Raw genomic sequence first — 14,242 nt, 5'->3', positions numbered from 1 at the left:
CTTAAAACATCATTGTAGGCCTGTGCTGCGACAGTGCCACTTAAAACAACAAGGGGTCCAAGCCCCCCTCCATGATAAACACACCGCGCGGAGTGGCCGCGAGGTTTGAGGCGCCATGTCACGGATTGCGCGGCTCCTCCCGCCGGAGGTTCGAGTCCTCCCTCGGGCATGGGTGTGTGTGTTGTTCTTAGCATAATTTAGTTTAAGTAGTGTGTAAGGGTAGGGACCGATGATCTCAGCAGTTTGGTCCCTTAGGAATTCACACACATTTGAACACTTTGGAAAACACGACCACACCATAACACCACCGCCTCTGAATTCTGCTGATGGCACAACACACGCTGGCAGATGAGGTTCATCGGGCATTCGCCATACCCACACCCTGCCATCGGATCACGACATTGTTTACTGTGATTTGTCACTTCACACAACGTTTTTCCACTCTTCAATCGTAAAATGATTACATTCCTTTCAGCAAGCGAGGCGTCGTTTGGCATTTACGGCGTGATGTGTGGCTTATGAGCAACCGCTCGACCTTGAAAACCAAGTTTTACCACATTCCGCTTCACTGTCATAGTACTTGCATTGCACCCTGATGCAGTTTGGAATTCCTGTGTGATGGTCTGGATAGATGTCTGCCTATTACACATTACAACCCTCTTCATCTGTCTGCGGTCTCTGTCAGTCAACAGACGAGGTCAGCCTGTATGCTTTTGTGGCCCATCACGTTTCCACTTCACTATCACATCGGAAATAGTGGACCTAGGAATGTTTAGGAGTGTGGAAATCTCGTGTAGAGACGTATGACACAAGTGAACCCACGGTCGAAGTCTGTGAGTTCCACAGAGCACCCAATTCTGCTCTCTTACAATGTGTAATGACTACTGAGGTCGCTGATATGGAGTACCTGGCAATAGGTGGCAGCACAATGCACCTAATATGAAAAACGTATGTTTTTTGGGGTAACCGGATACTTTTGATCAAATAGTGTATATTGAAATGATAAAGAAACGCAACAGTGTAGTAGCAGTCGACATATCCTATCAAAACAACTGCCCAGTGTGCCTCGGCGTCGTGTATTTCTAACGTCACAAGTAGAGAGACAGAGAAGGTCAGAAATTACTTTCACGTTCTACTACAAATCAGTATAAGTTAAAAGCGTCACGACGAAAATTCCTGAGTAACGCTGAATACATATCTGTTTTTCTAATTTTAGTTTTACGAGATAGATCATTTCATAGTCACATATTTGACATGGATTTCTAACACGCTGTAGTGTAAGTCAATGAAAACATGATATACGCTAATACGAGTATTCTACATACCTACCCTACTACCCTCAATCAAACAAAACTGAGTAAAAAGTTACACACGCTTCCAATAAGGGTGATATTTATGAGTCATTACCTCTCGTTAACGTTGTGCCGAGAACAGTAACTTTGAGCTAACGTAGCGTCTCGAGTATCAAAGATACGCTACTTTCCTATTTAAGTAACATGCACTAGAGCCTCCTCTACAAGATTCTATAATAGTCAACTTATTCAGTAACTATCACTTTTTTTCAGATCCAGACCACTGTGCATTGGCGGCATTGGCACCATCAGCGGCATCGGCACCATTGGCGGCAGCAGCAGCTGAACAGCCCAAGACATCAGCTGAACCACCACTACCGCCAATATCAACACAGCCACCAACGCCACCAGCATCTCTGACAGACACAGCACCATTAGCACCACTGTCGCCAGCATCTGCACCCTGTACTGCAGTACCAAATGAACAGATCATCATCTCCGCAGTGCCGAAATTGCCGTTTCTAGGTAACATTCGAATCGATACTTACCTCTTATCTTCCACTGTCCAATAAATCCCATCCCATATCCCTAGTAAGCCTCCGAAATGTAACAGCGCACACGCCCATTTTTCAAAACGGCTTAAAATCTCAAACGATAAGGGGTTACAGACCACATGGTCGCAACATCCACCCAGAATACTTCCTCTCAACCGTCCATCAATAATCCAGCTACCTATACTTTCAACCAAATCTTCCAAACACATAAACCTTTGTTATCCAGATCGGAAGCCAAATTCCTAAACCCAAAGACTTTCCTCTAAGAAATCTATAATCAAACACTCTATTTCAAAAGAATTCCCAGGAGAAACTCAGCTATCATAAAATCCACTGATTCCAATCCCATCAACAATCTACGCCAGTAGGTCTCCTGTTTGTACTCATGCCATCTTCACCCTGCTGTCCCTTGCGGGTCAAAACCACATTTGCCTCATTGCCCACCGATCCTCATTGATGTTGTCGGTTACGTAAACCCTGAGATCACCGTAGAAAGGTTGTGCGGGAATTAAATTCCAATCCCTACCTCGAAATTTGCATCATTTTGCACTCATAAGAACCACAGCCATGCTTATTTACTCCTTTCACCGAATCAGCAGACACCACTGGCCACCTAATCCATACTAATCCATAGCGGAGCCTTCCTATACTTCAAACGCTATGCAACTGAACTAGGATTCGCCAGTCCTAATCCATCCGACGCCCCCATTGCCTACTGTATAGTGATCACTTCACCAGTAAATGTAGGAACCCTCAGTCCTTCCCACCTGTCCACACTGACAACTTCACAAAGACTGTTCTAATCTGAAATCTCTTCCCACCTGTAAAACATGCAACGAATCCTATCCCTTTTGTTCCAACATGTGTACAACCAAAGCACCTATCAAAAATCGCAAACCAACTTCACGGATCTTATCTTTTAATAGTCCAATCCATACTAGCAGCTCCAAGTCAGATGTGCGTTAGTTTATACAGTAGATTACAGCTTATGTAAAGAACGGACTGAACTTGCAGAATGTTTCTTTATTGGAACATTGTCTCTGTTTCTCCTTTCAGGTGAAAATGCAGGCAGTGCTGATGTGGTGTTGGCGCAGGGATCTGACGAAGACCTGATTGTGGAATATGACGATTCCATACCGTTGTTCGAGAGCGATACACACGATGTAAGTAACAGCACTATAGATGACACAACGTTGATACACTCACAAACGCCGTCTTGGTTGCGGTATCGATTGTCACGCGGGTTTTGGAATTTTTTTAGAACTATTTCGGCATTCTTTAAGCAGTTATCCACAGTTTCCGAGGTAATGCTTCATCTACTCTTTACCAAACTATGTCCATCACATTGCACCTACAACGAACGAGAAGTTCTTCAGGTATTTCGATCACGTAATTTACAAACTGCAGTACTAAATGTAAGGTAGCTGTGCAACTTCGCATCCAAATACTTTCATGTTTTCAGTGGCCGTCTCTCCGTGCGAGAACAGAATGTGGCTGAGTTAAGGATGTCATTTTATCGGACCTAGTGATTGTCAGGCAGCAAATTATAACTTTTATATAATTGTGTTACTGTTCTTTTTCCCCAGCACCTGGTTCCTCACTATAATTACTTTTCCCTTCGACCCCCTCCACCACATTTAGCTTCGATGCTATGTTTTTCATTCTTGAGATTAAATTTCAAAGATCTTGGTTAATGTTCACGACCATCTACAAATCAATCGGTTATTCGTGTATATCATGATATGTAGAATGGTGTCACGTATATTTTCGTACTAAATTACCTTTCATACTCGTCATACCTGCAGTTATCGTTGCGGATAAGGATTTTCATTTTCTGCAACACCTTTCGTAAAGAGAAAAAGTTGTGTATCTCATCTCATAGCCTTTACCTACCACTGTTCTTGTACGACATGCCTTGGGTTCCGTTGCATCGTCCGGTAAAATGCCTACATTTTTACAGTGACTTCGGGATCGGAGGCGGGGTACGTTCTTTTCAGTATCATCTAGTTCGAACAGTTTTTACGTTTGCGTAATGAGTGTATCTCCTATGTTGCACAATTTTCCAGATGTCAGCATTATTTGCTCCTTTTGTTCATTCAGTATGTTCCGTGCTGTCCATTACTGCTGGGCTTTAGATGTTACTACTAGCATCCTATTGCTTAATATACATATTGTCTCACATTCTCTAAAAAAATGCTCATTTACATCTAATACTCAATAACGTCTCGTTCCTAGTACCGTCTAATCTTTTCTCGTAGTTCATCCACTGGGAATCGATTAATCAAATCTCACATACTAGTGGAAAATGAAAACGTGAGTTTGGGTACCGTGGGCTCTTGTTCAAACTTCTTCAACTTGGGATACCAGCGTCACACGTTCACCTCATCAATGTCTACGCCGAGGGATGGACATTTAGCGTGGGAGCTGCAAATATCTTGCCCACCGTTCGTCTAATTACTGCAGGCATGCCGCAGGGCTCTGTACTCGTACACCTCAGACGCACCGAAGGTCGATCTCGTACAGCTCACTCTTTACGCAGACGATACGACGCTCTACAGCAGAAGTCTGAACGGCCATGTACTGCGCCGTAGATTACAACTCGCTGTCGACACACTTGCAGCATGGGGCGTCAATGCTGTCTCCAGTTCAACGGCGCAAAAACGCCGTTCCTGTTGGTGGCCAGGCGCATCATCCCTGCACGCGTGTCGCCGGCCCAAGTGGCCGTGCAGTTCTAGGCGCTGCAGTCTGGAACCGCGAGACCGCTACGGTCGCAGGTTCGAATCCTGCCTCGGGCATGGATGTGTGTAATGTCCTTAGGTTAGTTAGGTTTAACTAGTTCTAAGTTCTAGGGGACTAATGACCTCAGAAGTTGAGTCCCATAGTGCTCAGAGCCATTTGAATCATTTTGCACGCGTGTCACCTATCCTCGTCGGTGGAAGTGCCGTCCCATGGCGTCTTACGGCACAATATCTCGGCGTCACCATCGACCGCCGTCTTACTTGGCTCCCACACGTTCAGGTGGTGAAGAAAAAAGCCAGGAGCAGACTCACCAAACTCTACCCCTTACTGATTTCGAACTCGAGGCTTTCCTCGCGGCTGGGCGTTACGCTGTACAAGGCTCTGCTCTGTCCTATCCTTGGGTACGCTTTCGTCATTAGGTATTCGCTGCCGACACACACCTGAAAACGCTTCAGACCGTGCAGAGTCGTGCCATTCGGCTGGCTCTGCAACTGCCATATGATTTTCCTGTCACACCACTTTATGACGTGGCAGAAGTTCCTCGGCTTCGAGACCGTTTGAAAGTGACCACCTGCACCTAAGAACGTGTTGGACGGTCCCGCAACAGCAAGGTATACAGACTGTGCTGCAAACTGCCGAGCAGCGTCACCACACGACGGCCGCATCTGCTTACTGTTTAGGTAGCGCCGAAGAAACTGCGTAGAGAACAACGAGAATACAGTCCAGAACGAAGACGCCCAACACACCACAAGCGTGGAAGGCAAAGCAAGAATTTGCTGCGAACTGCAACATACGTCGGAGGGACAAGTGGTTTATCAGTTAAGTCCTCGAACTGGGCCAGTTGGATGCCCCTGCTGCTATATCAGTTCCGGCCAAGGGCTCTCTCGTTCTGCACTAATAATGGCAAACGGATCACAACACATCGGTAGAAATATCAAAAGACTGCTAGAAACACACACCTACATTACGATGAACTTGTCCCCTGTACTTGTTCGATATAGACGATAGGGTACGGTATTCATCATGTGATCCCAGCCGCCAGGTCGAAAACTAGAGAGAACCACATGTCTGCCAAAGACTACGCCAGACCGTTTCCTAGGCATGGTAGAGAAATTGACACTACTTAAACAATACAGGATGTTCATTTTCACGGAAGACATTGAAATATCTCGAAAAATACACATCAGATCCAGAAGCGTTATAATTCCAATCTGTTGTATTGGAAGGGGACATCCAACGAAACCAAACTCGACCCCACACCGTGCCTGGGTGGTGGGGGCAATTTTAAAATCTTTAATGGTACTCCCCGCTTTTTATTGCAGATTACGATTCTTCGGCAAAGTCTACATACGTTTTGTCCGAATTATTTTCCTCGTTTCGCCACAGATGACGCTGTGATCGAAGGAGTAAAAGTCGGTACACAATCGTAATTTACGACATACTCTGCAATGACCCTTCAATATCCAGTGGCACGTGGCACCCCACCTCCATTCTGCGAGGGTAGGACAGGCCAATATTTCATAACTTCTAATCGGAAACCGCAATCGCAACGCTGTATTCCTCCGACATGTCGGACAGGGGACTACTCGAAGCGCCACAGTGGCCGTGTAGCGAACTACGATGTATAACAACAGTCAGTACACTGTGACCGTTGCTCACGTATCGTGCAGACGTAGAACAGATAGCAACTCTAAACATTACAATACTTGAGCATTGTTTATTGCCTGCACACCTACCTACAATTCGGACAACAGATGTGCAAGTGAATGATGAATGTTGCAACCACAGAAGGAAAGACTGATATGATCCTTATTTACAGAGAAAGTAGGAGGAATGTTGAGGCTGATGTTGCCTTGTATGCCAAGCGTTTCCCTGAGACAGCTCGCTGTCATTCGTTCTTTTATAAGGCTGTGGACGCCTTTATGTCTGATTGCAGCGCACAGACCGGAAAAAGGAAACGAAACCACGTGTTACAGGAGATGCTAATGAAATAGCTACACTAGCGGTAGTGCACCACAACCCATGGGTAAGAGCCCGCCAATTATACTACGATTCCTGTATGTCCGTAGGTAGCATTGTCACAATACTACATCGTCATAAATAATATCCATACCACGTGTCATTGCTTGAAGAACTCCATGGGGCCTATTTCAGTAACCGGGCAGTGTTATGTGAATAGGCGCGTCAGCAGATGCACACGACCCCCACGTTCCTCGCCGAGGTATGGTTTTCCGATGAGTCTACATTCACAAACCCTTGGCAGCGTTAACCGACATATATATTACCGTAGTGTAGACAATCCCCACTGGTTACGGCAAGCTGACCATCAACGCCCTTGATCGGTTAACGTATGGTGTGTCATCGAGGGGAACAAACGCATTGGTCCGTCCGTATTGTATTGACAGCACGTTGAATCGACGTAGATATCGAACGTTTTTGGGATAGGAAGTATCGCTTCTGCTGCTGGATGTTGCGCTGGCCGTTAGACAAAGGATATGATTACGGTTGCCTAGCGCATTACGCAGTTGACGCACGGGAGGTATTACGCCATGTTTACACTGGTCGGTGGTACGCCAGAGGTGGCTGGAGATATTTAAAAGATAAAGCGTACTAGCAAGTGCCAAAAGATCTTGAAGACATGGTCGCCCGCATCAGAAACATATGTGCTGACATCCCCGCAGATATGGTACTGGTGTCCTATGTCATTTGAAAAGCGGATACCTAAGTGTATTGAACACATACCATAATTGACAAAGTAGAGTAGCGTTCGCCTCGAGCCACGGGCACAGTGGCGTGTCGAGCAGTCCCCTGTTCGATATATCGGAGGAATACAACTTTGCGTATGGGGTTTCCAATTAGCAGTTATGAAAGACTGTCCTGTCCTACCCCCGCAGCATTAAAGTGGGGTCACACGTGCCATTGGATGTTCAAGAGCCATTGAGTAGCATGTCATAAATTACGACTGTGTACTCATTTCTATTCCTCCAATTACAGTGCCATATATGGCGAAACAAAGAAAATGCTTCGGACAAAAAGTATTTAGAGTTTGCTGTAGAATCGTGATCTGCAATAAAAAGCATGGGTTCCCACTAAAGATTTCAAAGTTTCCCTGGACACCCGCGCACTGTGTAGGGTGAGATGTCGACTCTGGTATCGTTGGGTGTCCTCCTCAGAGACAGACAAATTGGAATTCTGACCTTCTTTGATACGATGTGTAGTTTCACTGATATTTCAATGCCTTCAGTTGAAATGAACGCCTCCGACGCGAGCGACAATTATGGTGGCACAAATGGCACTCCCTCCCCTTTCTCTCTAGACTAATCAGAAACAAGCTTGCCATCCTCCACTCTCCTCTCCCAACAATCATGCTCTTGAAACTTGCGTGGATGACTCCATCAGTACCCGCGACAGCCTGGAACCCCACACGAGATACCGTTTCACTATTGTTTGCAGCACTTTCCCAATGGTGAACCACGGAATGTTCAGCTGTCGTGACAACTCGTGCACAGCTTGAAGATCGCAGATTGCGTGCAGCATTATCAGTCATTGCAACAGTAACTGCTTCAACAATTGGTATAGTAGTTGGTCATTGGCCTCTACCGGGAGCAAATTCCCAAATCGCCAGTTAATTCTAACTTCCGAACCACGTTCTTCAGTTCCGATGGGGAAAGAGGATCTCTCCGTAATGCGTCGATACTCGAGAAGAGCAGCAGCATTACTGCTGTTGTTTTGGTGAAGTAGCTTCAACAGTGAAGCCCTCCTCAGTGCGTCCAGACTCATGTTGAATGTTTACAACTGTAATACACACTGATGTTTGTGTTTTAGCTCTTCGTCGCCGTACCAGCACTGGTCCTAACGGCAAGACATGGCATTAACACTGGTACGAACGCAAATCCTGCAGCGCATAGACTGAACATTATTTCTATAAATCTTGACACCCTAACGGTAAATATTTTTCCGTCTACACTGGCTATTGTAACGAATGTTTAACTGAAAGCAACCCTATAGTTTTGGGAAAACCTCAGTGTTCGGTTGTTAATCAGATAAAATTACAGAATTGGTGTGACCGGACCGTTAATAGTGCGTGAATTCCGGACGAAGCCATGTGTGAAACTTGACGTGGCACCACGCCACTTCGGTGAATGAATCAAAAGTAAGTTTCATTATTACTACTCCGTTAACCCGTACCACATTTAATTTTGGCCTTCCACCTCTTTCTTCAAAGGGTGTCGATTTTCCCAACATGTGAATCACCAGCATTCCATAGTAGTAGAATATTCTTTTAATTTACTTGTGGCTTCTAAATGAACATATTGTAGATGTAAATCATCGCTCTATTAAACGTAGCCGCGCGGGATTACCCGAGCAGTCTTAGGCGCTGCAGTCATGGACTGTGCGGCTGGTCCCGGCGGAGGTTAGAGTCCTCCCTCGGGCATGGGTGTGTGTGTTTATCCTTCGGATAATGTAGGTTAAGTAGTGTGTAAGTTTAGGGACTGATGACCTTAGCAATTAAGTCCCATAAGATTTCACACAAATTTGAACATTAAACGTAAATCTGCAAGACTGTCAGACCTTGAAGTGATGTCACCACTAAACTTAAATATTGCATTTCAGTGCTTTTGTTATTCCTAATTACGATGCAATGTTCCTTTGGAGATGCATGCATGTCCAAAGGAAAAGGTACTACGCTGACTACAGCCGTTGTTAAATGCAAGATATGTATTAGCAATTGCGAATATGGACTACCATCAGCTATATAACGGAATGATGACAATGAAAATTCCTGCCGCGCCGGGACTCGAACCCAGATTTCCCGTTTATCGCAAGCGGTCGCCTAATCATTAGACTATCGGAGCACGACTGACGGCGAGACACCAACTTCCATACGTTGCCAACTACGTGTCAGCAACCTGTACTCGTACACCTATTACGTACATTCCCCTACAGGCGAGGAATATTGTATCGTAATTCGAAATAGCACGGGAAATGCAATTTCGTTGTTTATCGGCCGACACAGGGCAAGCGACATTCAAATAAAATGTCACGCCTGTACGGGAATATACATAATGAGAGTACGGGTACAGGTTGTACACATGGTTGACGACATATGGAAGTCTGGGTCTGACCGTGGGGCGTGCTCGGATAGACTAATGATGAGGCCAACCTCTCGCGATAAGTGAGAAATCCGGATTCGAGTCCCGTTCCGGCACAAATTTTCACTGTCACCAATCCATTACACAGCTGATCTGTGTCCGTATACACAACTGCAAATACGTTTCATGTACTCAGATTAAAGAATATGGTGCTTCTCGAAACCATTTCCAGTGGAGTAGCTGTTAGGACAAGAGGCATTTAAATACATACTAGGTGAGGGTGTCCGGAAATTCGTCTCGAGAGGAGTCGAATGACAGCGCCGCAGAGCGTAGCCAGCCACGGGAGGGATCAACATAGAAATAGTGGCCGAACTCTGACCTGCTGCTTCGTCGTTTTAGCAGCAGCTACCTAACGAAAAGCCCAAATGTCTAGCTTGAACTCTTAACTTTACGCCTGCACACTCTACTGTGGCATGTCTACATCTACATCTACATTTATTCTCCGCAAGCCACCCAACGGTGTGTGGCAGAGGGCACTTTACGTGCCACTGTCATTACCTCCCTTTCCTGTTCCAGTCGCGTATGGTTCGCGGGTAGAACGACTGTCTGAAAGCCTCCGTGCGCGCTCGAATCTCTCTAATTTTACATTCGTGATCTCCTCGGGAGGTATAAGTAGGGGGAAGCAATATATTCGATACCTCATCCAGAAACGCACCCTCTCGAAACCTGGCGAGCAAGCTACACCGCGATGCAGAGCGCCTCTCTTGCAGAGTCTGCCAATTGAGTTTGTTAAACATCTCCGTAACGCTATCACGGTTACCAAATAACCCTGTGACGAAAATCGTATATGGCTAGGAAGAACAGCTGATTGATTACGATGATGCGCCAGCATAACAAGCCGATCATACATTAAAAAAAAGCAGATGGAAATCATTATCCCGCCGTGAGGCGAACTACCTGCATCAATATTCATTCGACGACTTCATTGGAATGGCTTACGATACAGCTATGTCAGTGGTAAGTAACATCTTGGAATTTAAGGATGAGAGCTGAGACAAGGTAGAAAAGAAGGAAGTGACGACATAACAGGATCAGATTTCTGCTTCTCTTACAAAGAAAATACAACTTTTAGTAATATAACAGCAATCAGTTACGTATGTATAATGAACTTAATTTTGGTAAGGCATTAACTTCTCAGTTATGAAGTATGAACAACGTGTTAGGACTTCGTCGTTATTATATTCTTCGTAAGTAGCAAGTATTTTTTCTTAATAGGAAATTCAATATTCAGAGATACAGTGGCAATAGTATGCGGAGAGTACTAAATTTTAGGCATTACCTCTCATCACGGACAACGCAGTGGGCGACGGCCCTCACTTAACGATCAAGAACAGCGACGTTTGCGTAGAGTTGTCAGTGGTAACAGACAAGGAAGAATTCGTGGAAATAACCGTAGAAATCAATATGGGATGTACGACAGACGTTTCCGTTAGAACAGCGAGGCGAAATTTTGCATTAATGGGCTATGGCGGCAGACGACCGACCCAAGTGCCTTTGCTAACAGCACGACATCGCCTGCAGCACCTTTCGTGAGTTCGTGACCATATCAGTTGGACCCTAGACGACTGGAAAGCAGTGGTCTACTAGGAGACTATTTGCAGCCACTCATGGACTTTATGTTCCAAAACAACGATAGACTTTTAATGGATGCAGTGCGCCATGTCAGAACATTCTGGACAATGCGAGCGAATGATTTGGCCACCAAAATCACCCGACGTGTATAACATTGAACATTATGGGACATAATCGAGAGGCCAGTTCGTTCACAAAGTTCTGCACCGGTAACACTTCCGTAGTTATGAATGGCTATGGAGGTAACACGGCCCAATATTCTACAACAGACTTCCAGTGATTTGTTGAGTCCATACCACAACGAATTGCTGCGCTACGCAGTGCAGGAGTAGATCCGGCACGATGTTGGGAGGTATCCCATGACTTGTAAGCAAAGTGGACAGGGTCGCTTTTACGTGAATGAGGCGTAACTCATTCTTGAAAATACCTCCTAGGCAGCTACAAAACACCATGAAATGCTTAAGTTTTATTTCAATCAGAAGATGATCAGTAAATGGTTCAAGACATCCATGGTTTAGGGAATTAAATTCCTTCAACACTTGTGACTAGTTCCTGCCATTTCAGTTCAATATATCCTTCAGAACAATAAATTTATTCATTATGTGCAGATTATAGCTCTAGTAAATATTCAGAGGACTGGACTTTCATTTCTTGACAAATAAGACAATTACACCGTTGATTATACTTCTTCCTGCATTAAAATACAATTAATGTTTCACTGGGTTCAGCAACACCATGGCGCTCCTAAACTGGTACTTTACCACATATTCGTCAACCACAGTGTGAATGCACCTACGACTGAGGACGTTTAGGTCGGCCTATAGTGATTCTTCATCGTGGTATTTCACGGGGGGACGCTGAACCACTTAATGGTATATGCACAACTTTCTTAAAATGATTCACTGTGCGACGAGCTTTCCTTATTCACCACGTCATTGGAGGTCATTGTCGGCTTGTAGGTAACTATACAACAGGCAAAAACTTGTACGCAGTTAACGTTACTTTGTGAGTGGTCTCCCTCACAATATCGATTTGTGGCCGTATTAACTGGCAGCGCCATCGTCAGAAACACGTTAGTCAGTATACATTAGTCACCATGTAGTATACAGCGTGTTTCAAACATACAAATCGCGTGCCACAATATTACATCTTCATTTACACAGGGGCCAGATATTTTGGGTAAATTTTAAGCTACGCATCGAGGCAAAAGGTTTACATTGAGCCAGTTGTAAGCTGGAACATGTTGCTGCAGAGGTTGCCTCATCTCATAGTATGCGATTCTACTTTTTTGTGAAGGATTGTGAAATCTCCGTGTATGTGCCTTCCCTTCCAACATATTTGAGTGAACTGTTACCCGCATACAGTGAATGCATCAACTCCAGCCATACTTTCAAAAGTATGGGACGAATCTGACAATCGTCTGGATGTTTGTCGTTCGTTCGGTGGACAGCATATGGAACAGTTGTGAAAGGTGAGGGATAATTTAATTCTAAACGTATCTGCTGATGGTACCAGGGCTATATGTTCATGCAGTTAAAAAATACCATTGTAAAATTGAATGGTTCTTTCGATTAAAAACCTTACAGACCTACATATAAAGTAAAATTCACCCTAAGTTTTTATTTTCATTCTGTGTAAGATAGAGTTTTATGATTTCGGATGTATCTTTCTCAAACAACCTGCGTTGTATGAGGACCTCAATTCAAGTAATAAAAGAAAAACCTTTCTTGGTGGAAACATTATTGTTTTCAAATTTTTACCTTTAAAATCTATTTACTTTTGAATGCGATCGAACCGATTCGGGAAACATTTTTCAACTCTGATGTTCAACCTCAAAAACATGGCTTTGGAAGGACTCAAACTTCTTGAGGTGAAAATCGTTATCCAAGCAGATTTTTTACCATTAAGGAACAAAAACTCGTTAGGCCTTAAGTCAAGTGAATACTGCCAATCATATATTAGTTCTATGTTTTTCTCCACAAGATATTCAGTTGTTTAACATACTGATTTGCATGAGGAGGAATGAGGCGTCGTTTTCGTTTTTATTGCCTAATTTCATCGATGACTTCCGGCACGTGGGATTATTGCATCACATGATACATTGCTGAGAGAATAAAAATACATACAGGAGCAAGCTTCAGGTATGCATATAAATAAATTAGGCATGTAGAAATATCGACCAAATTATGAACCATGCACATCCGGTACTGACAAACAGTATATTTTAAAAATATATTCATTAGTTGTTATTTCAGTACCTATTTTCATTTTGCTTGGTAAGAATATCTCAACCGACATACCTAGAGATGACAGACGTTCTACAGTAAAACTTGTTCAAAATCGCACGCCACTAGAATAATTTTCCAAATTGGATAAATATCCATATTACATAAAACATTCTAGGCTACATAACATTTGTCAATTACCATGCACAAATATATGGATTTGTAACTATGCTGTTATTTATTTACCTTTACTCCTGTACAGTCGATGTTCACTTAATATATAGTCTATTGTAAAATAGAACACTAGGCTTTTACACTAGCTGATACATAGTTACGGCATGTCTGAATTTTACTGTAAATTGACATTTGTATGTTGTTGTTCACACATATAATTCTTGTGTTTATTTGATTTACATTTCACTTTTTTCGCCACATACCAAGGAGAGAAAGCTGTTAAATTACATGTTTAAATTGTTTTCTCTATGTATTTTTTGCGCTATACAATAGTTCAAACAGGTTGGGACAATTTTCATGTGTTGAAAATCTGATAACATCGTTTATCCATGCAATAGCTTCTTCTGGCGCATTAATTATTCTAGCTACGTTATTTTGCTCTTCTTATTCTTATTCTTCGTCCTTTTACTCTACCTTTGTCTCCATCTCATCTTCTGTGTTGCGGATTTCTATCAGATCTGTTGGTCAAGTAC

At 43.8% G+C, this 14,242-nt stretch overlaps 1 protein-coding gene across 2 annotated transcripts in view; it reads left to right on the top strand.

Annotated features, from left to right (window-relative positions):
- LOC126469528 (translation initiation factor IF-2-like) overlaps window positions 1-14,242 on the top strand; it is a 68,361-nt gene that overhangs the window by 40,447 nt on the left and 13,672 nt on the right. For both annotated transcript variants that reach the window (XM_050096647.1, XM_050096646.1), the window contains exons 3-4: window positions 1,566-1,817; window positions 2,903-3,009. In XM_050096647.1, the coding sequence (XP_049952604.1) occupies window positions 1,566-1,817; window positions 2,903-3,009 (359 nt within the window). The remainder of the gene's footprint in view (window positions 1-1,565; window positions 1,818-2,902; window positions 3,010-14,242) is intronic.

This window comes from Schistocerca serialis, chromosome 3 (genome assembly GCF_023864345.2).
Source record: "Schistocerca serialis cubense isolate TAMUIC-IGC-003099 chromosome 3, iqSchSeri2.2, whole genome shotgun sequence".
Lineage (NCBI taxonomy): Eukaryota > Metazoa > Arthropoda > Insecta > Orthoptera > Acrididae > Schistocerca > Schistocerca serialis.
This window is presented reverse-complemented; position numbering and strand designations above follow the sequence as displayed.